Genomic DNA, 24,616 nt, shown 5'->3' with positions numbered 1-24,616 from the left:
ATTCACAAATACGGACTGGAGTGAATCCTACTAATGTACATCAGAGTAACAAATCCATAAAAAGATAAACGTCACATAATTCACTTTGTGGTTGAAAGCTGTATGCAAGCAGCAGTCTTACTGGGCTGTGGGACCTCTGGGGTCTTGCTAAGTGCAGCAATAGGCGTGGGCCCTGCCAAAAAGACAACAGGTTCTGGTTTCATCCAGTGTGCTTTTAACAGGTGCAATGTGAGAAAAGCCAGTAAAATGCAGAAGCTGTGAAGTGGACCTTGATACTGCCGCAGCTGGATCCTGTAAGCTAAAGGTGGTCAATAGCTGGTAGCACTAGCAATAAAACCAATGTGTAAGATTTGTAAGCAGGCAATGAGTATGCAGCATACAGCTGTTGCAAAAGCATAGATGTAAGTGTGCATGGTTTTGGTATTGTACCTGGTTCAGCTGTTCCAGCAAGACCTACATCCTTTCCTGTAAAAGCATTTAAAACTTAAATTCTGAAGACTAACTTGTACAGCATAAAAAGGCACGTCAATGACAATAACAAACTATTAAAAGTTTCACCTGGTTTCCCAGGAACACCACCTGGCTCAAGAGAACCATTTGGAACACCACTGGCTGATGGAGTCACTCCTGGTGCGAGTCCTCCTCCAGTGATGCCTCCTACAGGAATCCCACATAACATCTATGAATTGATGCCATGATTTTTCTAGATTTCATTCCTGAAAACATCTTTTTTTAAAAGTTTGATTCCTACAGAACGACAAACATTAATGTCTCCAATGTATCTATTATTGTGTTCTCATTTCTGTAGGAATTGGTATATAGCTGAATGGGGATTTGTAAGTGTGACATCTTGACACTAAGAAACAAAGTCTCCTTCGGTTCTATTCTTACAGGGAACACAAAAATATGTAGAAATATATGGCAGTCCCTCCACCATTCATTAGAACTTTATGTATTTTAAATAGGTTGGTTCAACTTACCATATTTAGGTGGTTTTGCACCACCTCCATATCCTGTATAAATACACACCTTCATCATTATTTATATCATGACACAGTGTATGATGCTGCATATATTCTGACATAAGAGGTAGATAATTGTACATTACCAGTTACTCCTCCAGTTCCCACTCTGCCTCCTGCAACACCTAATTAAAGGAAAAAGGGCAAGTTAGATACAGTAAAATGACCATATATGTCAGTTTATACACTAGAAAATAGTATCGATGTGCAGTTCATGCTTGAATACATTTTTAAAAAAGTAGGATAAGGTAAAGCCATACAGAAAATATTCGGACATTTATAGAATAAACATACTGTCTGTCTTTTGATCCATCATGTTTGTGTTTGTGCACTCATTCATAATACCGTATTTAGCAGCTTTTGCAGCAGGAGAATATTGTCCTCCTCCTGGTACTCCTCCTGCTCCCAATGTTCCCAATCCTGTTCCAGCTCCTCCTGCAACACCTAATTCAGAGAAAAAGAGCAAGTTAGATACAATAAAATGACCATATATGTCAGTTTATACACTAGAAAATAGTATCGATGTGCAGTTTATGCTTGAATACATTTTTAAAAAGTAGAATAAGGTAAAGCCATACAGAAAATATTCAGACAGTTATAGAATAAACACACACTGAGTGTCTTTTGATTCATCATGTTTGTGTTTGTGTACTCATTCATAATACCGTATTTAGCAGCTTTTGCAGCAGGAGAATATTGTCCTCCTCTTGGTACTCCTCCTGCTCCCAATGTTCCCAATCCTGTTCCAGCTCCTCCTGCAACACCTAATTCAGAGAAACAGAGCAGGTTGCATCATTAATTTGCAAATGATAGAACAAAAAAAAATGTAATAGTAGATTAAGTAAGAAGACAATTACTGAAAATGAAACCCATTGTCCCTGATTGTGCAGAGTTTCTGTGTTTGTGTGCTCCTTTTTCTACCATATTTGGCGGCTTTTGCTGCTGCGGAGTATTGTCCACCTCCGGGAACAAAAGGCATTCCTCCTGCTCCTCCAGACTGTGGCAGTCCTCCTAACCCTGTTCCAGCTCCTCCAAAATATCCTGTTTGAGAGAAAAAAAGAGGACTGAATCATTGCTGCATTATCAATAAAATCTAATCCAAATAACTTACATTAATGTTTGGAAACTGTATTTTTTCCACCAGAACATATTTCATATGCGCGTTCATCTGTATGTGTAACATTTCCATAGCTGTGTTTTTACAGCTTTGGCACTGATATCAGTTAAATTATTTTCCTTGTTTTGTATGTTAGCTACGGGTGGAAAAGAGTACTCAGTTCTAATTGTGCACTTGGCCTTCTTCTGACATATGGCCATGTGACATATGGCATACCGTATTTTGGTGGTTTGACTCCAGCACCACCTCCATAACCTGCGATCAAAGACACAATTTTTTGGACTGAAAATGTATTAAATCCCACAAGATGGGTAAGAAAAAAACTAAATTGTTTGTACAAAATATTCTTTTTGTCCGAGCTAAAGTACCATTTTAACAACTTACCACCATAGCCACCCCCAGGTGGTATCTGTCCTGCTCCCCCTGGGACTCCCCCTGGGACTCCTCCTGGGACTCCTCCTCCTCCTAGGCCTGGTTGTTGGACTCCTGTTAATTTTAACCATTGCCAGCTAATCCATTATCATATTTGCAAACCAAATAAAGTCTAATAATGACTTTAGGCTGAATTTTTCCAAAATTGAAATAGTAACATTGGAATTAATTTTTTTACAACTGTATATTGTAAATTGCACATACAACATTACATAAGAGGAATACGTCTGGCTAGACTTTGTGATACTGAAATTAATAAATATGGCAAAAAAAAATCTCACCATATTTAGGAGGTTTGGCACCAGCTCCCAGAGCTGCACAAGGGCAAAAATAGTTTGATTAAAGAGTTGACATACAAAGATTTATATAGATAAAGATTTATTTTGTGGCTACTGTAGATCAAAATTCCCTGAGACTCTCTTACATCCATATCCTGGAATAAATTGTGTTCCTCCTCCACCTCCACCAACCCCTGTACCGCTTTGACCTTTGAAACAAATCAAGTGATCATATGTACTAACTTAATCGTCATTGAAAGGCAATGATTTTGGTATAAAAATGTTTTTTTCCCATTGATGTGTCCATAGATTTGATTTTCAGTTACCATATTTAGCAGCTTTGGCAGCAGCAGAGTATCCTCCACCTCCCAGACCTCCTGTTCCTCCAAGACTTCCTGTTCCTCCAAGACCTCCTGTTCCTCCTTGTCCCCCTACTCCTTTGTAAGACAAATTTATTTACACATGAATTTGTAAAACTGAAGTGAGTTTGCTCATATTGACAATAACAAAGAACAAGTGCTCTTTTTTCACCTCAGCAGACACCATTTGTACCATAAGCATCTCCTGCAGCTCGGGCTGTGTATTCCACGTAAAGCACGCATATCGCATCCAACTTTCACTGCTTTTGTATTTCACAGTAATCACAGCTGCAATAGTGTGTAACGGGGTATGTCTGAGCATTTATGGCAGTAAAGTTGTTGGCATCTCAAATCCAATGTCAAAGTGCAAAATAAAATAAACATAGCCCATTTCAAGCTTCAGGCTGCTCAATTCACCACTGACCAAAGAGGAATCAAAACACAAGTTGTAATATCTGATCAAAGTAAAATGTAATTACCATACTTTGCAGCTTTGGCAGCACCGGTGTATCCCCCTGTGCCCCCCAGTCCTCCCTGTACTCCAAGTCCTCCTCCTGTGCCTCCGGGTCCTCCCAAACCTGTGGAAAATAAGTTTATCTCAAAACTCTCAGCTGTCTCCAGCAGCAGCTTGCAGTGCTAATTGCAAATTTACATACGTTAATAAACTAACTGGTCACACAATCCTTTGTTAGAGGGATTTTGTGAGTAGCTTCTGTTGTCAAAAAGTAAAGGTTTATCTAATCTACAGGATAATGTCCACAATGTCTCAATATGACTGTCTCATGTTCTCAAACCATTGTGACAGAACAGATTGAAACTCCAAAATTAAGCCATGCTTGTGTATAAATGAGTTGCAACTAGAGTAAGGACTCCAAAACTAAGAAAAGAAAACTAAAAAACATTCAGGACTGGATATGTTTGGACGGTGGCACAATTTTTCCTATATTAGCTGTTTACAAATGCATATTCATTATAGAGTTATATGGGGTTAAAGTACTGACTCTCACTTCAATTTGACAATATTCCCATCCACATTGAAGTATAAGTTTAGGAATTACTTTAATACTAAGAAAAGCTCTTTTTAATGGGACAAAAAGGAGCTTTAAGAGCAAGTCAAACAGGTCATCCTTATGCTGCAAAAACAAAACAAATCTATTAGAATGATAGTAAAGAACAACCAAATAAATGGTTTATCTGTTGCAGTGTTGACTCATAACGTAGTCCGCATTCTGCCACGTAAGAAGTACTCTACAGGAGGCTGATATGTCATTAATCCTCAAGTCTACCAGTAAAATAAAAAAACTTCATGAGAACAAATACAGATGGTGCACCAAAAGGCGTTTAGCGTTTGAAGTGTACTGTCTGTTCAGAGTCAGCAAAATGCAGATGTGTTGACTGGATGGAGCTTCACAGTCCAGATAAACAATGAACATAATTTGCAGCCAAAAGCAGAGTTTTACAAGGTAAATAGAAAACAAGCCAAGTGCAAGTCAGAATCCAGTTTTGTTGCAAGTCACTTGCTCAACAGGTGGCAAAACTAACGAAACCATCAATAACCAAAGACAGCTGAAATGAAAGACTGGATAAGCATAACAAAGAGGGAGACTCAATCATTGGTGATGTCCGCTGGTTCCGGACATCACTGCAAAGGTGTTTTAAAAAAATATTTAAAATGAGGATTTTACTCATGAAAGTTTGTTCAATTACATCTGAGCCCCGGAAAAAAAACAGGATTAAACATAATAAAAAAAAACTGTATTCCTCAACCTATATTTCAAACTATGAATTCTCTCAAATTATAGCTGAGTTTCTAAGGCATAATTCTTGTCTTTAACATGTTTTTCATGCAGCTAAAATATCAGAAATCGTGTTAATGTCTAAACATCTTTGGATCTGTGTGAGCAAAGTCTGATTTCGTTGTACCCTGGTGTGCAATGACAATAAAGTCTATTCTATAGTCGATCAGGAATAAAATGCTCATAGAATGTACTTACTTGTATATTTACTTTGTTAATTTACAGAAAAGACAGAACTGAATTCTCAGATTGGAAAGTTTTCTTTCCTCTTACACAGTCCATGCACTGATAAAGACCTCGTAGAGAGGGTTCTGGGAGCTATCAATGCATGAGTTGATGTGTGAATCAATCAATTTCAACCATTTTTGTGCAAACAAGTTATTCTATTATCATCTGGAAATACAAACATGTTGCCTCTCTGTCAGCACACTGGGAAAGACAAATCATAAGTTACATAGTAACATTATGATAAAAAATTGCAAACAATATTTTATAGACCGTACCATATTTAGCAGCTTTGGCTGCTTGGGAATATCCACCACTTCCTGGTATTTGTGGAACTCCTCCGATTGGTGCACCTCCTGGAAGCATTCCTGGGGTTCTTCCTGGAACTATTCCTGGAACCATTCCTGGAACCATTCCTGGGAACAAAGTATCAAACCAGTCTTAAGTTTGCGTATGTTAGAGGTTTTATTAAAAAACCTGGACGGGGGGGGGAGTGTTTTTCATGAGACTACAATTGTTTTTTGCTCTTTATGCTTGATAACATACCTCCTGGCACCTGCCCTGGCACCTGCCCTGGCACCTGTCTTGGATACAGTCCACCACTACAACCACCAATACCCAAACCTGAAGCAGTAAGTGCAGATTTAAGTCACACATATTATGTACTAATGTTTAACAACTTTCGTAATGTTCTTCTTTCTAAGGAAGAATTTTGTCGGTAATCATATATGATATTATACCATATTTGGCAGCTTTAGACTGAGCAGGTGAGATGCCACCAGGCCCCACTCCTGCAGGAAAAAAAAAAACATTCTGACTTTACTATTCTGAGACAGTAAATTATACGAAACTTACATTAGAAAAAAACGGGGATTGTCGAATGAATAAAATTTCCTTCATTTCAGTGTGATATACAGTTTTGTGCAATATCACAAACTTACTGGCAGACAAGAGGTAATAATGTATAGCTGGGTCTCTTTTGTAATTTCATCCATTTCAGGTAGTAGTAAGGACCAAAGGTCAGCAAATTTTCATTTCCTACTGCCCAGCAGCTCTATTTTCATGAGACTACAATTGGTTTTTGCTCTTTATGCTTGATAACATACCTCCTGGCACCTGCCCTGGCACCTGCCCTGGCACCTGTCTTGGATACAGTCCACCACTACAACCAACAATACCCAAACCTGAAGCAGTAAGTGCAGATTTAAGTCACACATATTATGTACTAATGTTTAACAACTTTTGTAATGTTCTTCTTTCTAAGGAAGAATTTTGTCGGTAATCAGTACGATATTATACTATATTTGGCAGCTTTAGACTGAGCAGGTGAGATGCCACCAGGCCCCACTCCTACAGCAAAAGAAAAAAACATTCTGACTTTACTTTACTATTCTGAGACAGTAAATTATACGAAACTTACATTAGAAAAAAACGGGGATTGTCGAATGAATAAAATTTCCTTCATTTCAGTGTGATATACAGTTTTGTGCAATATCACAAACTTACTGGCAGACAAGAGGTAATAATGTATAGCTGGGTCTCTTTTGTAATATCATCCATTTCAGGTAGTAGTAAGGACCAAAGGTCAGCAAATTTTCATTTCCTACTGCCCAGCAGCTCTATTTTCATGAGACTACAATTGTTTTTTGCTCTTTATGCTTGATAATATACCTCCTGGCACCTGCCCTGGCACCTGCCCTGGATACAGTCCACCACCACCACCACCACCACCACCCAAACCTGAAGCAGTAAGTTCAGATTTAAGTCACACATATTATGTACTAACGTTTAACAACTTTTGTAATGTTCTTCTTTCTAAGGAAGAATTTTGTCGGTAATCAGTATGATATTATACCATATTTGGCAGCTTTAGACTGAGCAGGTGAGATGCCACCAGGCCCCACTCCTGCAGGAAAAAAAAAAACATTCTGACTTTACTTTACTATTCTGAGACAGTAAATTATACGAAACTTACATTAGAAAAAAACGGGGATTGTCGAATGAATAAAATTTCCTTCATTTCAGTGTGATATACAGTTTTGTGCAATATCACTAACTTACTGGCAGACAAGAGGTAATAATGTATAGCTGGGTCTCTTTTGTAATTTCATCCATTTCAGGTAGTAGTAAGGACCAAAGGTCAGCAAATTTTCATTTCCTACCGCCCAGCAGCTCTATTTCATGAGACTACAATTGTTTTTTGCTCTTTATGCTTGATAATATACCTCCTGGCACCTGCCCTGGCACCTGCCCTGGCACCTGCCCTGGATACAGTCCACCACCACCACCACCCAAACCTGAAGCAGTAAGTTCAGATTTAAGTCACACATATTATGTACTAATGTTTAACAACTTTTGTAATGTTCTTCTTTCTAAGGAAGAATTTTGTCGGTAATCAGTATGATATTATACCATATTTGGCAGCTTTAGATTGAGCAGGTGAGATGCCACCAGGCCCCACTCCTGCAGAAAAAAAAAACATTCTGACTTTACTTTACTATTCTGAGACAGTAAATTATATGAAATTTACATTAGAAAAAAACGGGGATTGTCAAATGAATAAAATTTCCTTCATTTCAGTGTGATATACAGTTTTGTGCAATATCACAAACTTACTGGCAGACAAGAGGTAATAATGTATAGCTGGGTCTCTTTTGTAATTTCATCCATTTCAGGTAGTAGTAAGGACCAAAGGTCAGCAAATTTTCTATTCCTACTGCCCAGCAGCTCTTTTTCATGAGACTACAATTGTTTTTTGCTCTTTATGCTTGATAACATACCTCCTGGCACCTGCCCTGGCACCTGCCCTGGATACAGTCCACCACCACCACCACCACCACTCAAACCTGAAGCAGTAAGTTCAGATTTAAGTCACACATATTCTGTACTAATGTTTAACAACTTTCGTAATGTTCTTCTTTTTAAGGAAGAATTTTGTCGGTAATCAGTATGATATTATACCATATTTGGCAGCTTTAGACTGAGCAGGTGAGATGCCACCAGGCCCCACTCCTGCAGCAAAAAAAAAAAAAAAAACATTCTGACTTTACTTTTACTTTCTCCACATTATTTAATGGTATAATATCTAAAAACACACACCCGTTCCAACAGGATATCCAGGCTGTGGCCCAGCAACACCTATTCTTCCTGGTCCCACTCCCACATTGCCGTAGCCCCCATAACCTGAAACATACACCCTTATGTGACACATCATTCATTGCTGGATTTTTACTGATTTCAAATCCCGGCAAAAATCTAAAAAACAAGGTTTCTATATACCATAAGGAAGTTGGCCACCTCCAGGTTTTGCTCCATAGCCCCCTAAAGAGAAAGAAATGTTGAGAAGTTGAGGAAGAATGATTGTGTGCACAGTTATATCACATGAAATATCAAAATAACAAATGTCTAAAATACAACAGTCATCTGTTTAAAGTTTGCTGTCCAACATGCATAAAGATACTTTAAAGGAAAAAATAATGTAATCTCTTTTCTTTCGTAGGTTTCACTGGGCACAAATCTATCAAATCAATATTCACAAAAATGACCACAGACAGACGGTGGACATGCTTTGCCATGCTCGCCGTAAAACAGCAGTGAACCTGCTAATTAACATCATATCTCAGAGACACAGACACTGACGAGTCAAAACAAAACTTAGAACACAAACTTGGGGACCCCATTTTGCCTCATTTAGCAACTAAAAGGTGCTGCAATAAGCAAAACTGCTTTTTGCCTCCTAACTGTTGATGGGCTTTCAAAGAACAAATGATTCTTGAGTCTGGTAATACGGTGGTGGGACCCAGGACTGAGACATCTCTCCCTGGGATGTCAAGAGTGGACTCTTGAACACTCTTGGCTGAGTTCTGCCTTCTCCAATTGCTCTTGTAGTTTGTATAAGGTTTTTTTTGTTGTTGTTCAATGAAGCAGCTGGCAGAAAGCCCCTCATGATCTCACTTGGTCATTCATTAATTTGTTCACTTACTCATGGTTGGCCTCCATCATGGTAAAGTATCAGGGTTATTTATATGTCTGGTGGCTGCAGTTGTGCTAGGCCTTTGCAGTCTGTTCTGCCTCTTTCACATGCTCTTTATTCCACAAATTACCAACAAGCATGCCAGGTTTAGATTGTACATTTCACATGACAGACTACAGTAAACCACATCCATCAGCTGCCAAAGCATATTAATGCCTTAAGCTGTTCAAATGACATTCTCCACACCCTGAGCCCTGCTATCACAACAACAATAATGTCTGTAGATATTTGTCTTTCGACATGACGTATGTCAACCTTTAGGAGGAGATCACTCAAATACATAATTCAAAATAAGTAAAGTTTCTAAATGTGTTATTCTTTCACTGATGGGATTTTGCAGCACCCTGATTGGGTACAAGATATGGTTAAACTGGTAATTCGCTATACCGTAGCACAGTTTAGTATCCATGATTGGGAATGTTAAATCAACTGCAGTCTCTGTAGCATGGGAGCTGTGGGTGGGAATTTGGAAGAAAAAAAAACATCAGAAAGCTGTCAGCAAAACAAAAAAAATGGCACTTGTCTGGTGGCCCAGAAACAGGTAATTTAGAATCAACTACTAACAACCCCCTGTGGATTCATGTCACACCTTGCATTTGAGGAGATTTGAGGGGGTAACCGTGGAAGACACCTGGCTGCATCTGCACACCAAACCCACGTCCTCCTGTGACAGAGAAAATGTGTTCAGCTAATACCAGCAATACCGACAAAACAAATATCAGAATTAATGATAGACTAATTCAACCCGGGCCTTTACCTCCTTGTTGTCCTCCACCTGTTAAACAATAAGAAAATCACATATTTCAGACAAATGTGGACGATTATTTCAGTGATAACATTAGATGAAGCTGCAGCAGTAAAATGTACACAGGGAATTGACAACTTGCCTTTAAACTGAATAGCATATGTTCCGTTTTGGTTGTGTGGCCAAACTCTTTAGATTGTCTTCAGATCAGCATAATTTCTTGACCTGAAATGTTCTCTGCCAACCACATCTATGCTGAGCCTTTGTCTGTGTTCCACTTAAGACCTCTACCTTTGAGATATTATGTCTCACGTAAAACGTGTTTTATATTTCTCTCATTTCACCACAGCAGAAGTCCTGGGAAATGAACATCAGCCAGCATTTTAGAGTAAAATAAATCTTAGCCTTACTTGATTTGGGATTTAGGTTAGTTCCAGTGGGCACCCCCGGCAGAACTCCATGGCCCCCAAAGCCTGAAGGGGTCACATGCAACACGAAAACAACTTCTTAGTATCAAAGTGCAAAACTTGCTAATAAACACTAAAAGTTGGTATACAATCTCTGAAACTGATCGGAAACAAACCATTTTCTGGCACTAGTCCACCTTGGTAAAGTCCAGGGACACCCACACCTGACACAGCCAATGACAGGACATAGTTTATTAGCTCACCCACATTGACACATGCATGACAATAAACTATCATAATGACCCCAAATAAGATTAAAAGTTGAAAAAAAGTATTTTTATTGATGATTCATTTATTGGCATATTGTTTCTGTGGTTGATGCAACAATTCACTGTAGCTGAAAGGATGTTGCTGTGTTTTCCATCTCACCAGATGAAGGAATTTACATGTTGACACATGTTTTATGAATTATTGGCTGTTTATATCACACAGTATCAGTGAAATCCTCTTTTGACCATCGTTCCAAAGTTTATCTTCATCTATAAATCCTGTAAATTCAATATCTTCCAATGTACTGGTAAAAATCAAGCTGATGAAGTGCCTCAAAAAGGTCTCCAACATCCAAAATATGACCTCCGACAATAAGCTAATGTGAAGCCCCTCAAACAGCTCAGAGCTCTTTCAGCTTTGGAACAAACAGATTATTATGGATTCTGATATTCACCATCTCTTTGTGATATTTTGGATCCTTTGAGTTTTTTTTTATTTTAACCCGAAGACCATGGTTTATGGATCCCTAACCCACAAGTATAAATGACACCATAAACTACTACTGAGCTGGAAATAACCAGAACATATTAAACAAAAAGGAAACACAACCACTATTTAAAAAAGTTGATTATTCAATTATAAGAGATTTATAAAAGAATTATGTTTTCCAAAAATATTTCCTGCCACGTCAAACACCTGCTACATGCTATGGCAACTTTGATGTGGCTTGGCTGCCTAAAGCGCTGCGTCCTGTCTACCTTCAGCCTTGTAAGTTTATTATTGAGTCTACAAAACCTGGGACTTTTGCAGCTTTCTTTCCTGCACCACCACCCCCTCCTGGAAGGCCTGTCTGAGGAATAACAGGTGCTGAAAAAAAAAGAAAAAAGATGTTACTTAGCTCCTTGAAAAGAGTATGACAAATGCCATGATGAAAGAGAAAAACAACAAATACATACTTCTCTGTCATAAGGGAGCTGAGTTGAAAACGATTATAACTGATTTATGCCTCCAAAAGACTTCTACGCTGTGAACAGCTGTCTTCATTTATTTTCTATTGCATTACATTAGAAAAAGTACTTTGTTTTAAGCCCAAACTGTCTGTTAGAGAAATGGATTCTAGTGTGCCTGAAATAAAGCCAGTTTGGGCTTGAAATGTCCTTTTCATTAAAACGAAAGAAAAAATTAGAAAATGGAGAAAGTGCTGTGTCTGTCTTGTTTCTAGCAGACACTAAGTGCCCAGAAAACAATTCAAATGATAAATGATTATTTTTAAATGTTAGGTTAAATTGTGATTCAAAATCACTTCCCTGAGTAAAGACTTGCAGAGTGTGTCCATGACACGGCCACTAGAGGGCCCTGTTAGACTTAACATTACCAAAGAGCCTGTTTGTGGTTTATGCGAGATGCACTAACTGGTTATTGAGATTGAGAGCAGCTAATCTGGCCCTGCCAGTCTGTCATCACCCTTGGACAAAAAAGCAACATGGTTGATGTTTACTGTAATAAGATGAGGCAGCCGGCAGGCATTGCATTTTCCTTACATCATCAAATGTCTCATTTCTTTGGCTATCTCCTTATGCAGGAAATGAGCTGTCAGGTTTCATTGTAAGGGAGCCTGGCAGCCAGATAACACACATTTGTTTATTTATCTAAATGTTTTAAAATGTTCAGTCTTAAGTTTCCAATACTTTTCCACATAGACGTTGCGCACGGCCTGCAAGTATGAGGTCTGCGTGGCTAGGTGACGAAAAGCTTGGCATGGTAAAGTTTTTTTTTCTTTTTTTTTGTATCTGTGTTGTTTTAGAGGAAGGAGTTGTTATTTTGAGTGTCACGAAAACAGTACAGAGTGATTCCAGGGAGTGACGTTTTGTCACTGCCAACCAATACTTAAGAGAAGGCTGTCGGCCATAGTAGACCATTTCATGTCCTGAACATGATTGAGGCCCCCTGAGTTCTTGTTTCATCAGTCTGCCTAATTTAAAGCAAATCATGTGCATGTACACAGCCCAGAATGTGAGGCCAGATCGCTCTCTGCTGAGGTTCAAACTGTCTAAGGTCTGCAAGTATACGATACAAATGTACTGCCAAACAGTGCTTTCATGCTGAGCTATCATTAATGCAAAACATTCTTTTTGGCTCTCTTATAACATACAAGCATGCAGATTTAGCCAGCACAGTCTAAAGTCTGTTCAGTAGTCTGACGACTAACCAAAGAGGGACTTACCCCCTTGCGGCGGCAGAGGGCCTCCTGCACCTGTGAGCAACACAACCAGAGATTCAGCTTTATTCATAAAGGTTAAATATTTGTCCAGTTTATTTTAATCATTCAAAACTGAATGAAAAAAAAAGAGTATTTCTACAGGTACAGTAACTCACATGCAGTTTCACATGAGAGTTTTGTTTTTTAACAACAAAATTTTATGTGGATTTTTGGTAGGAGCATTTCACAACAGCTCTATAATTTACTTTAGTCCTTGAATTTGGACATTTTAGACATCCTCAACTGAGAGTGGAGAGGCACAAACTATCAGTGCAGCAATCAAAAACAATCAGAAAAGAATAAAGTGAGACATGAGCCTCTTCAGCCTCTTTCATATAGGTGAAAAAAAGACATCATCTTGTCCCACTGCCGTATTTCACACACGCAAATCAGAGGTGACTCAGGTCCTTATCGCTGCATCTGTACACGCATCAAGCAAATCAGCTGAGTGACTACAGCGCCACTGGTTTGAGTGGCGAGTTCTGTGATGCCATCTTGATGTGTGTATGCGTTTCGACTCTGTTACCACCTCCATTGCCAACTCAAAGGTGTGTCAGAGGCGGAAGCCCTGTTCCACCTCTGTACTTTCACACATAATAGGATACGCAACAAAGACGCAACAGTCCCAGCTTGAAAAGGCATATGTGAAAAAGAATACAGTGAGTGTCTGGCTCCACAACGAATAATCATTTGTTTCCTTGTTGACAATTATTTCTGAATAAGTATGTAACTAATAACTGATGGCATTGTATCCATCCATAGAAAACCAGAGTCACATTTCTAGCTTGACATTTTCTTCCATAAGCTTTACCTCTTTTGGCAGCTTTCTGTCCAGCTCCTGGGAAAAAGCCTCCGGTGCCTCCACCATATCCCCCATAACCACCTAAACAATACAAAATGTTTTAAAAGTGAGTGACTGTGTAGCTCTTAAAGCACCAAGTCTGGTTTCAATTCTAGACTACAAACACTCACCACCTCCATGGCCTCCAGCTCCAAGATTTCCATACCCTAGATAAGAAAAAAATCAAATCCAGGAAACAGAGCAAATAAAAGAAAAAGAGTGAGCTGTGGTGTACAACAAATGGTAAATGGAGGCAAGGAAAGTCAAAGCGACATAACAAGCTTTTCTTCACTGGGGCTATAATAAGTTATTTGTCATTTCAGTAATTATCCTTCAAGAAAAATAAGCCATCACTCAATCATTCATCACAACATTTTCCAGGACCTGCAACTGAAAAAAATTAAATGCTATAACACACAATATCATGTGTGTTTAATTAAATGTGATTGAAAACATTTACATGTATGCTTCTAGAGCCAAGCACTGTACTTTGGGTATATGGAACCAAGTTTACTCCCACAAAAATAGCACTCAATAGAAATTACATGACAAAAAAGCTCTCCATCTGGTTATGCTGAGTTCTAAACACTGGAGGGAGCAGTCTGTTTGTTTTGAGACCAAAATCTCCACGCTAATCCAGGGGCGTCAAACCTTTAGGCTTCACTTGACATATATATTAAGTCATATCCCGAATTGGGTTTTGTGCTTGCTGACAAGAACAAAACACAAGAGTACAGTAATAAATGGGAATGGAAAAAGTGTGGAAAGAGGGGGGACAACATTGGAACAAAGTGCTAACCACATGCTTATCAACTGAAAGAGGCTGGATAAGAAGATCCTCAAAATAAGTACACTAGTGTTGAGGACAACCTTAGAAAGCATTCAGCCAAATATACATTTACAATTCATCCATAAATCTTGAAAAACTACTCTAAAGCTAATAAGAACTTGAATATTTTTAGATAAAGCCTTATACCATTGGCAGACCAACTGCCAAATGTCAAAAATGTCCTGGAAAAGGTAATTTAATAAATGTTAAATGATTCTCATAGCTGAATGAAAAGAAGCTTGAAGTTGAAGAAGTTCTCCAATCTGAGACAATGAGGCCAGACTGATGACTGTTTTTGAAACTAAATTTTTCTGCCAAAAACCTTGTCCACCTAGGAATTTATTTTCATCAGTAGCTATAAGCCAAATAATCAAGGTTGAGAACAACTCTGCATGGGGAAAAAGGTAGAGAGACGGAGACAACGAGAGACCAGAGTGGAGTTCCTCCAGCAAAATGCGGGGTGCAGGTAATGATACTGATGAGGAGAAGGAATGTGCAGGGAAAGTTAGAGGGAAAGATCTGGTGGGGAGTTTCATAGCTTAGTCAGAACAAATGTGGGCACTGGTCTTGCCAAGGCCTTGGCAACACACCGAGCATGCAATGCAAGCCCAGACACTAAGCTAAGCGTCCTTGCAATAATCCATCTCCTTCAAACCTTTCAGCTTCATTCCACTTGATCCCTCATCCATCTTCAGAAACACCTCCAGGTATTAGAGACTAATCAATTTTAATATAAATAAGACTGATGGGGTTGATGCTTCTCCAACCTCTCTTGTCTCTTGACTCTGTCTCATTTCTTTCATTCTTATCAGTGAGCACCATGTCCCTTAAATTGCATGGGAACTGCTACAAGAGTTGTGGATGCTTAACACCCTGAAAATTACTTCAACATCTGGTTTACACACTAGATAACAAAACGTCTTACTGGCCACTTAAAGGTGTATGTATTTATCAATGTGACATTAGAAATATACAGCAAAGTCAAGACAGGCAGGATTCTCATTCATCCATCATCTGGCCCACCTGTGCTCACATGTGCTTATGACCTGGTTCTGGCAGGCGTGCTCAGGGTCAACCAGCACCTGCCACGTTAAGCTCAACTCTCAGATCTGAGATCAGGAGACAAGAAACAGACGCACAGAAGTCAATCTGCGACGGCGTGTGGATATGCATGTGTGTGTGTGTGAGACCGTGAGCAGGCCTTGAGTAGACTCAAGGTTTAGACAAGAGACAAAAAGGAAAAAAAAATCTTAGTTCTGAGAACAATAAACACTGGGAAATTAAACACTCTCAAGTTAAGAAAACAAATTGCTACCCTGGTGGTAGTATATTTTCAGGGTCAGAGCATGAAGACATGCTTACAAAACTTGAACTTTTGTTGGTTTGGTCTCTATCCCCTGATTGTATATTTGGGCGATGGAAGGTAGAGTTTTTGTACAAAAGATCTCTGTTTGGTCAAATGTAAACCATCCTGTTAGCTCAAACAAGAAAGCTTTTGTTGGACTATTGTGATTACAGAATGTTAGCTATAGACTCTAAGCTCTCACAGCTTTAGAAGTCCACACCAATGTTGCTTGTTGTCATGAATCACACACATGGAAAGTCTGCACCCAGAACCTGATATCAAATTATCTGTTTTCTTTGGGGCTACTCCCAATATGTAGTTGATTGCTGACAAGCTGAAAGATTTCAGTGCAGTAATGTCATGTCTAATTTTCTCGGTGACCCTCAAGCTATAACAGGAAACCCTAGAGACCACTTGAAAACCAACCACCTCTGGACCTTGGACAAAGAAACCCTACAAAAGATCAATACACTACTTAGAAGATGGAGAGGACAGAAAACTGATACTACACAGGAGAGTAGAATGGGGGCTAAGGAAAATGGAAGGTAAATGATGCGGTACTGCAATGCATCATAGTTTCCTCCATTTAGATTTAGAACAAAGAGCAAAGTGTGACAGGGACAGGATTTACTCGCCAGTTTCCACCCAAAAAGTACTGCTGACTTTCACAGCTATGCAGTGGCAAGTGCACAAGCAGGTTGCTAAGCTGAAATCTGTAATGATGTGGTAGTAAACATTTCACATTCAAGATTATACTGACCCCTAACCGCTGTTCAAAAAAGCTTTGAGAGTTCTTAAACAGCGGTATTGCAACACAGTTAAACATGGCTCTGAAATGTGTCGATGGCATCAAAATCAAAAAAGAAAAAAAAACACAATGGAACTTGTCAGTTTCAATAATTGGCTTGTCGTCATTATACTGTTTTCAGATAAATGCGTCTAAATTATTTTCAAATCATTGCAAGCTGTTTTTATTTCAATATTTACAGCTTCTCAACTTTGGGGGGTGGAGGGCAGGGTTGTAATTGAGCATTGCCCAACAGTGGTGATTCATTCGTGGTGCTTGTTTAAGAATGATCTCAGCAAGAACACAGAAGAAAATACAAATCTTCTCTTTCAAAGAAGGAGTCTTTTTTTTTCTTTTCCAGAGGAATGAGAGTGTACTGAGGGACAAGCAGCCATAGTCACTGCCTCCTGCTGTACCATGTCATGCACATCACTATTTGAACTGAAGACTGACATTCGAACAGCCCAGACAGTATGGCGAGCTCTTTCAGTCACAAGTCATGTTCTCAAGCTGTGGTCCAGTACAATGATGGATGTGAGCCAGTGTGAACAGAAATATCTGCTTCCAATCTCTGCACTGAAACTTCTTGCTCATTCTCCATTGGGGTTAGGTAAGGCAATTCTCTGTTTCAGGACCAGAGGAATACAACATCCATTAATCAAAACAATGTCCTCGCCTCTTGTCGTCTTTCTCTTACTGTTTCTCTCCCTGTTTGGCCATCCTTTTCCCTTTTCCTCTCACTCCTTTCTCTGTTTTTGGTGTCTGAGGGGTTGTGCTGACCAGACATGAGGTGTTAGGAGCAACAATTGGAGGAAGCCAAACGTGAGAAGTGAAAAGAAGTATTTGCTCGCTCTTTTCCATCTCCTGTTTTCCTCCCACTTTCCCCTTCTCTCTACTTTGTGAACCAGCTGGGCCCGGTGAAGGGTTTAATTTAAGAGAGCAAAGAATTCCATGGCAGAGATCCACTGTAGTTGACGGCAAACGCGAGGAAAGCAGACCTTATAACTGGAGCTCTGGAATGTCCAGGAAATTTTTGGGACTTGTTTCTCACTGTTTTCTCCATTTAATCCCGTAGTTAATCAATAAAAGGATCACCGAAACAAAGGTTTTCTTTTTTTTTTTGGCTGAAAAGCCAGAGGAGAGAGGAATGCAACTCACATATTTATTTAATTCTGTCTCCCTTTGCAAACAGTGATGGTATGTAAAGTGTCAGGAGGGTGACAGAGGAATGATAACTCGACATTCTTGTGTAAAGCATTCATTGTGCTTACGATTAAAACCACAAAAATACAAAGAATAGTTGCAAGAAGCACAGATGTGTGCAATGGCATTTCAAATTCAGAAAGTTCTTGTAATGTGATAGAGATTAAACAGATCTTTAAAGACCCTCTGGAGGTCCCCAGAGAATTAGCATTTCTCTGTGACTGACAGGCAGAATCTGTTGTTTGGCTGTGGTCCCATAAAAGCTTCACTTTGAAAGCTAATACCATCATCATGTCCTTCACTGTCAAGAAACCAGATTCTTATCAGTATCAAATTATCACACCACTTCATTTCCAAGTTGGTGAACAGACTGCATTCCTATAAGGTGACACAGGACAAGACGGATGAAAGCGTGATGACGTGAGGTGCTGCAGTGATTCCAGATTCTATGAGACATGTGGACACACTGAAGTTCTGGTTGCTTCCTCTTCCCCTCCCTTTCCCTTGACCTCCTCTGCTCCTTATCAAGATTTCAATATTTGGTGTGTGCTGTCAGTCAGTCATCTTGCTGTGTGAAGCAGGACCAATCACATGTTGGACTAATTAGCTATTCACCACCACACACAAACTCCTTCCTTGCTTGTTGGTGTGAGCCAGGCTGACTTTGGCGGCAAGCCTTTTATTGTTTTGGCTTTTCTTTTTCCATGTAGTCATTGACACTATCAATGAGAGGTCCTAAAATTGAGCCGCCCTTTCTGCCAGACAACCCCAAGTGCAAAACTGTGAGAATTCCTACTGACAAACTGGAACAGGTTGTCCAAGGTTTTCTAACAACTTTGCTTTTGGGAAAGTTTCCAGGTCAAAATCAGGGTAATAGAAGTGCTATGTTGGTGTAGATAGTCATGAGTCAATTGGTATGGGTGATAATTTCTACTTTTACATAGCTTTTTTGTATCGTTACTATAAAGAGAAAGTGCTTTGTTTCATTATGTGTTATTATGTTGTTTTACACCATTCGGCGATCTTTTGAGGGTTTCACCAATTAGGCACCGAACACATACATCATCTTTGAGGCACCGAGCAATTCTAAGAACTTGCTCCAAATTAAATGCAACTGTAAAAGTCACCATTGCGCCACATGTGGATTACAAGCCAGGCTGCCATGCCCACTGACATCTGTGACAGCCATACCTCACCACCCTGAATCTTTGAGTCTTTAACCTCCACAAACACATGCCTTACCCAAACACATCTGTGCAAATACCATTATTTCTGTGTCTTAATTCAAACAGTGTTAATTTTTGCACCGTGCTTTACACCATATCCACAGTCCCTGATGTAATTGTTTATACAACTAGCCTTACAAGAGCAGAACACTCTATGCTGTAGGCTTTCAAGTTCAGCTAAAGTCTCACCATTTTCCTTGTTTTTCTAGGAGATGAGAGCCTTGCCTACTTTACTTTTTATCCATCTCTAAAGGAATGTAACGGTTCCTCTGCAAACACTTAGTATAGCCCTTGAACATGTTTGTAGAGTATCTCTTACCTAGCGTTCATACCATCAACTATTTTAGTTTGGCACATGCCCTCAAAGCATGTACAGTAAACACACTGCAAGCATTAGAGTATACAGCAGAACACTGAGTGCATGTAAGAATAACAATTTGAACAACTGATCATTTCTGATTAGTTTGTTCCATGTGCAGGGAGGTTCAAATGTGAAATTATGCACAGGATGAGAAAACCAGTCAACAAATGCAGCCCGTGGCCATGGTATGCAAAGTTGGCCAAGTATGCTTTATCTCCCAGATGGTCCACATATGCATCTGACTGCCATTCCCCTGAATACTTTTCTGACAACTCAGGGTTGAGAGAGGAGACAAGTGCTCGATAGGTCTGCTCCCCTCAAAACATGGAAATAGAAACGCTTACGTTAGATTACTTGAGTCAGATTCAAAAGCATTTTCCAAGTTCTTCTGTCATCATAAAGGCTGTGATCACTGTGCAGCCATGTGAGGTATCTCACTATGACAAACATATGGGACACTCTACAAAGTGAAAAAAAAGTGAGAAATAAATCATTTGTAATTGACACTGGAAACGCTATTTACCACTATGTAGAGGTATTGCTACATTGACATCAGCATGAGGCCTGAGGGGCAAACACTGATGCAATTTAAAAACAATTTGCCTTCACAGGTCGTTTAGCCCAGCCCAGAGTCTGATAAATATTGCAAAATCCAAGAGAGATGTTTCACTGAAGTGAGATAATTTCTGTGACTCACACAATTTCAAGCTAAAAACATCATGACTGGATAAAAAAAAGCATGCCAAGTACAAGATTACTTTTAAACAATATCTTTGGAAATCCTGCACTCAAAACAAGACTTGCTTAAAACTGAATAAAAACATCCTTTGATCCATTTTCTATATCTGCTTAATCCAATTCAGGCAGCTGGAGCCTATCTCAGTTGCCATTGGGTAAGAGATGGGGTACACATTGGACGGGTTGCCAGTCCATAACAGGGCCACACAGAGACAAACAATCACGGATACTCACTGTCACGCCAAGGGTCAATTTAGAATCACCATGAATGCTTTTTAATCAACTACTTTTTTTGAAGGCGGAGTACGCGGAGAGAACCAACACAATACATCACATTTTCTGTAAACTTGTGTAATTGCCATGTAACACTGCCATGTAAGTAAATGTAGGACCCTTTATACTCACCAAGCCTGGAGCACATACTTTACAACCAACTTACATTATTTAACTTTAAAAGGCTCAACAAGACATCTACAAGACATCCCTCAAATTTAACAGACTTCAGTACACTTTTACAAATGACTGAAACACATTTATTTGACAATCCATCTGTCTTCAAAGGCTTTTAGGAAAATAACAGCATGAAATTTCCCTATCACTACATAAACAACACTTAAGCTGTGTTGCCAGATGGACAAGGATAGTGGTCCTTAGTCCAGACCTTCTGGGAAGGAGAGCAGGGGAGAGGTAGTGAAAACATGCCAAGAGATTGTTCATCAATTGTGAACATGGGAAAAGGAAAAGACTAAACAAAAAACTAAAAATTAACCAGGCAAACATGACATAGAGCAGGCTGGTGAGTGGCTGGGAAGCTATCAGTGAGTCAAAGTGAAAGCACTGGTCCAGTGAAGGAGAAAATTCCACACTTTGAAACTGTAATGTATGGTATGCGTAACTGATTAGACGCTAATAAATAGTAATTAAGACCCTGTCTTATCTTACTTAACTCTGATATCAATTTCCTGTGACGAATTAGTGTGATTATTGAAGACTGCAATTACAAAAACCGATGACATCATCCAAGAAAAATTGTTTAAGAAACAAAAGGGACTTCCAACAAACAAGCTGTGTTGGCTGTGCAGATATTGGGTGGGCTGATTCCAATGCAGGGGTGGAATGGCTCTGATACAACAAAGTTTTCTTGCAGACAGTTCAGGTTCCAAGATCACAAAAGCTTTGCATGAAGACTCAGTGTGGGACAGATTAAGGAGACTAAGTGGAAAGATAGATGGGTAAAAAAGTTCAAACTTTCAAGGTTTAGGTGGATAAGCAAGCTTCTCTGTGTATGGCTGTCAATGTGCTGAAAGGAAAACTGTCACCAAAACAACAGGCGGAACAACACTAACCATTTACATTTGCGTGTGCGTGCGGCACCTCACTTGTAAGTTCGAAGATACGAAGATCAGACACATATTTACACACACGCATGGTCACGCACGTTCACATGCAGATGCTTCCAGTCTCTGGCAGCTCCGAGGACAGGTCTGAGCTGCAATAACGGAAAACACATGTGTTCCTGGAGACTAAACCTTCTCCAAGCTCATCTTCTTGTGATGAAACACGCTCATCCTAACTTCAATCTATCAGTCTCCTTTCTTTCAGCAGGTTTTCTTAAGCATGTGTACTGCACAAATTAATGCGCAAATGATCCTTTGCATTGATGAAAGCTGGATGGTTTATGGATTTTTCCGTGTGCCCTGTTTACAAGCATTATTAGTCCTTTCCTTCCTCCTTGGTTCACCTTGTCTCTCATCTTACCTCGTGATGTCTAACATATCTTTCCATTTCTCTGCTAATTCACCTTTCGTATTGTTGTGAAGCAGCAACGGTCACTTGTTGCTTCTTCAGTCACCATAATGTGAAACCAGAGACATTCAAGATTAAGCAGAATAACCATATGTACTGATTGACCATACAGCTTAAATCCCAGATAGATTCATTCTTAAAATGAAGCAAGGTTTATAGCTTAAAATGAGTGGCAACATGATCAATTATATGATTAGAAGTCAATATCTTTAACTGTTCACTATAAAAAGATTTAAATAAATTAAAATAAATACATAAATAAATGAATAATAAATACATTTTGGATAAATACTCTGATCACTAACAACCATGTAAATGTTACATTTTCAACGTACAGCTGCACAGGAGTCACATGAATCCACGTTTTCAGGAGTGTGACAAAAACAACCGCGAGATACATTTGTCCGCACTGACTAATGTAGCCAATCATCAAAAATGCATCTGCTGTAAATTTTCTTATTGCAGTTCATCTTGCACCTAAATGTTGGGACTACTTTCTTTGATTTTCCAGTGCTCATCATTTTCACATCTATTTAGTTGCAGTGAAGAGCCAAAGTACAGGTAAGGTAAAAAAAAACAAAACAAAACAAGACTATATACAATCAACAGTCAGTTTATTAAGTACCCTTATCTAAAATAAATTAAATGCTATTGAATGCTATTGTCTAATGCAAACACTAATAAAATGCCAAGAATAAGCTTTTACTTTCCTGAAGTCATTCTGGAGGCTGGGCACTGCGGTGCTGAGTTACATAGCAATACAACTGCACCAATGAACAGTAAACCCATTTTAACAAATGCATAATATAGAGGTCCTTCCTTATTTCTGGAGCAGCCACAAAAAAAACACCACACAACTTACTATCAGGCACTTTAGTTTCTTTCCTAAGACAATGAGGACCCTCTTTAACAAAAGGAAGGAACAAAATATTTGCAACACAAGGGTGTCTAAATTAAATCGTTAGAGATTCTGACTGCTCACGTAAGTTTTCATAGCTCTAAAACTGATATGGTGTTGTGTGGAATTGCTATTGTCAGTTTCTTACAAGGGTCGGACAGCTAACATATTGCTCATGATTTTCAGTTTTTTCATTGTTGTTTCAGGGTAGAGAAGCATATTCCACACATTATTCAGATACATTATTTATTTTTTCTACAACAGTTCATTTGAAATAATGCTGTAAATCTATCCCAGCAGCTAAAACAGTAAACATTATGTTTCATGTTAACCACCTTCAAGCTCCCTCAAAGTGACAAGAGGCTTGCCTACGAGAGCCAAGTTTTGGTAATCACACCATGAGTGCTGAATCCACCTTTGCTTGAGGCATGAAAGGAAATGAGATGGTGTCCAACAGCTGTTGATGAGAACAAAGTTCCTCTTTCCTGCCTTCGGTGTATTGTCAAATTGAATGCTGACAGGTTTCACAATTCTTGTAACATCTACAAGGTCTCGCATGAGCTGCGCTGCAATTCATAGCAGTCACGCTACTCACATCATCAGCTGCTGTTCTCCATTACTGGCCAGGCAAGGTGCGTATGTGGAATGCAATGTCACTGCATGAGTTACACATAAGAGTTGACTGGCAAATCTTTTCTTGTGTATGTTTAGTTATACCTGTACATGCATTTTACCAGTGTTGACATTTGTTTATCTTTGAAAAAAAGGTCAGTGATTTTCCATGCACCTGTTTTATATAATTTCATCTGGTATTTTCTGTGCAGTACAAAAAAAACGTGAAAGGATGGATTCAACCTAACATGGCATGTGATTTATGTATAGTTGAACTGTACATTTGTATAATTATAGGAACTCCACACTTTGAAGCTACATAAAATGTTCTCATACCCAGTTAGGGAGTGATTCTGTCAATTCTACTGATGATAACCCATGATCAAAGATTACTGAATTGATGTGAAGCGGCATGTATTACAACTCTTTGAATCTAAGCCTCGTATTTTGCTTAAAAAATATCTGATATCTTAGTTAACTCTGAGCTTTTCACTCCTTTTTTTCTCCATACGATAGAGATTAGTATGGATTATGAATCGTAACTCAACATTGTTCACATCCCTTTTTCTCACTTACTTAATGTCTTCCAGATACACTTGGTGAGGGAGAGGGAGAGGGTGAACTCAAATAAAAGTTAAGAATATTTCTCAAGGAATGCTCTGCTATTCCCAGCCAAAATCAACTTCCGCCTAATACTGGATATTAGGTCATTTTCACAAAATGGCCCTCTGGCAAGTCCTGTCAGAGGGTTTGGGTGTGGCAGTCCAAGGAGACCCTTCTGTAACCTGCTCCATGTGTTATCAGGACTACAAGATGATTGCTAGGTTTCCTTATCTTTCGAAACACAGAGAGGTAGGCTGAGATTGTATCAGCAGTGCTTTGGGAAATTAAACGACAGCTAAACATTGCTTGAGTACCAATAGGGCGCACACTAAAATAAAGCATAGGAAAATATTTACAGTACAGTATCAGAGAGAAGGGCCGTGGCAAGTTTCAACACAGAAGTTTCCATATATTGTAAGGCTG

General features: G+C 39.2%; 1 protein-coding gene across 4 annotated transcripts in view; it reads right to left on the bottom strand.

The window, feature by feature from the left end:
* Nucleotides 1-46: 46 nt before the first annotated feature.
* The window catches only part of elna (elastin a), a 37,491-nt gene continuing 12,921 nt past the window's right edge, over nucleotides 47-24,616 (bottom strand). Inside the window, exons 6-39 of one of the 4 annotated variants that reach the window (XM_075473501.1) lie at nucleotides 13,917-13,952; nucleotides 13,756-13,827; nucleotides 12,909-12,938; nucleotides 11,480-11,551; nucleotides 10,591-10,638; nucleotides 10,418-10,480; nucleotides 10,020-10,037; nucleotides 9,852-9,926; nucleotides 8,509-8,550; nucleotides 8,329-8,412; nucleotides 8,191-8,241; nucleotides 8,010-8,075; nucleotides 7,642-7,692; nucleotides 7,455-7,526; nucleotides 7,085-7,135; nucleotides 6,901-6,969; nucleotides 6,336-6,413; nucleotides 5,970-6,020; nucleotides 5,776-5,853; nucleotides 5,508-5,645; nucleotides 3,688-3,786; nucleotides 3,176-3,286; nucleotides 2,996-3,058; nucleotides 2,853-2,885; nucleotides 2,524-2,625; nucleotides 2,356-2,394; nucleotides 1,944-2,063; nucleotides 1,688-1,786; nucleotides 1,368-1,466; nucleotides 1,109-1,147; nucleotides 981-1,013; nucleotides 559-657; nucleotides 430-465; nucleotides 47-172 (exon numbers count right to left, since the gene is read on the bottom strand). In XM_075473501.1, coding sequence (XP_075329616.1) covers nucleotides 81-172; nucleotides 430-465; nucleotides 559-657; nucleotides 981-1,013; nucleotides 1,109-1,147; nucleotides 1,368-1,466; nucleotides 1,688-1,786; nucleotides 1,944-2,063; nucleotides 2,356-2,394; nucleotides 2,524-2,625; nucleotides 2,853-2,885; nucleotides 2,996-3,058; nucleotides 3,176-3,286; nucleotides 3,688-3,786; nucleotides 5,508-5,645; nucleotides 5,776-5,853; nucleotides 5,970-6,020; nucleotides 6,336-6,413; nucleotides 6,901-6,969; nucleotides 7,085-7,135; nucleotides 7,455-7,526; nucleotides 7,642-7,692; nucleotides 8,010-8,075; nucleotides 8,191-8,241; nucleotides 8,329-8,412; nucleotides 8,509-8,550; nucleotides 9,852-9,926; nucleotides 10,020-10,037; nucleotides 10,418-10,480; nucleotides 10,591-10,638; nucleotides 11,480-11,551; nucleotides 12,909-12,938; nucleotides 13,756-13,827; nucleotides 13,917-13,952 — 2,309 coding nt within the window. In that variant the 3' untranslated portion in view covers nucleotides 47-80. The remainder of the gene's footprint in view (nucleotides 173-429; nucleotides 466-558; nucleotides 658-980; nucleotides 1,014-1,108; nucleotides 1,148-1,367; nucleotides 1,467-1,687; nucleotides 1,787-1,943; nucleotides 2,064-2,355; nucleotides 2,395-2,523; nucleotides 2,626-2,852; nucleotides 2,886-2,995; nucleotides 3,059-3,175; nucleotides 3,287-3,687; nucleotides 3,787-5,507; nucleotides 5,646-5,775; nucleotides 5,854-5,969; nucleotides 6,021-6,335; nucleotides 6,414-6,900; nucleotides 6,970-7,084; nucleotides 7,136-7,454; nucleotides 7,527-7,641; nucleotides 7,693-8,009; nucleotides 8,076-8,190; nucleotides 8,242-8,328; nucleotides 8,413-8,508; nucleotides 8,551-9,851; nucleotides 9,927-10,019; nucleotides 10,038-10,417; nucleotides 10,481-10,590; nucleotides 10,639-11,479; nucleotides 11,552-12,908; nucleotides 12,939-13,755; nucleotides 13,828-13,916; nucleotides 13,953-24,616) is intronic. The other 3 variants (XM_075473502.1, XM_075473503.1, XM_075473504.1) reach the window with 3 other exon arrangements.

Source organism: Odontesthes bonariensis, chromosome 9 (assembly GCF_027942865.1).
Source record: "Odontesthes bonariensis isolate fOdoBon6 chromosome 9, fOdoBon6.hap1, whole genome shotgun sequence".
Lineage (NCBI taxonomy): Eukaryota > Metazoa > Chordata > Actinopteri > Atheriniformes > Atherinopsidae > Odontesthes > Odontesthes bonariensis.
The sequence above is the reverse complement of the archived record's forward strand: the minus strand, read 5'-3'. Positions and strand labels throughout refer to the sequence as shown.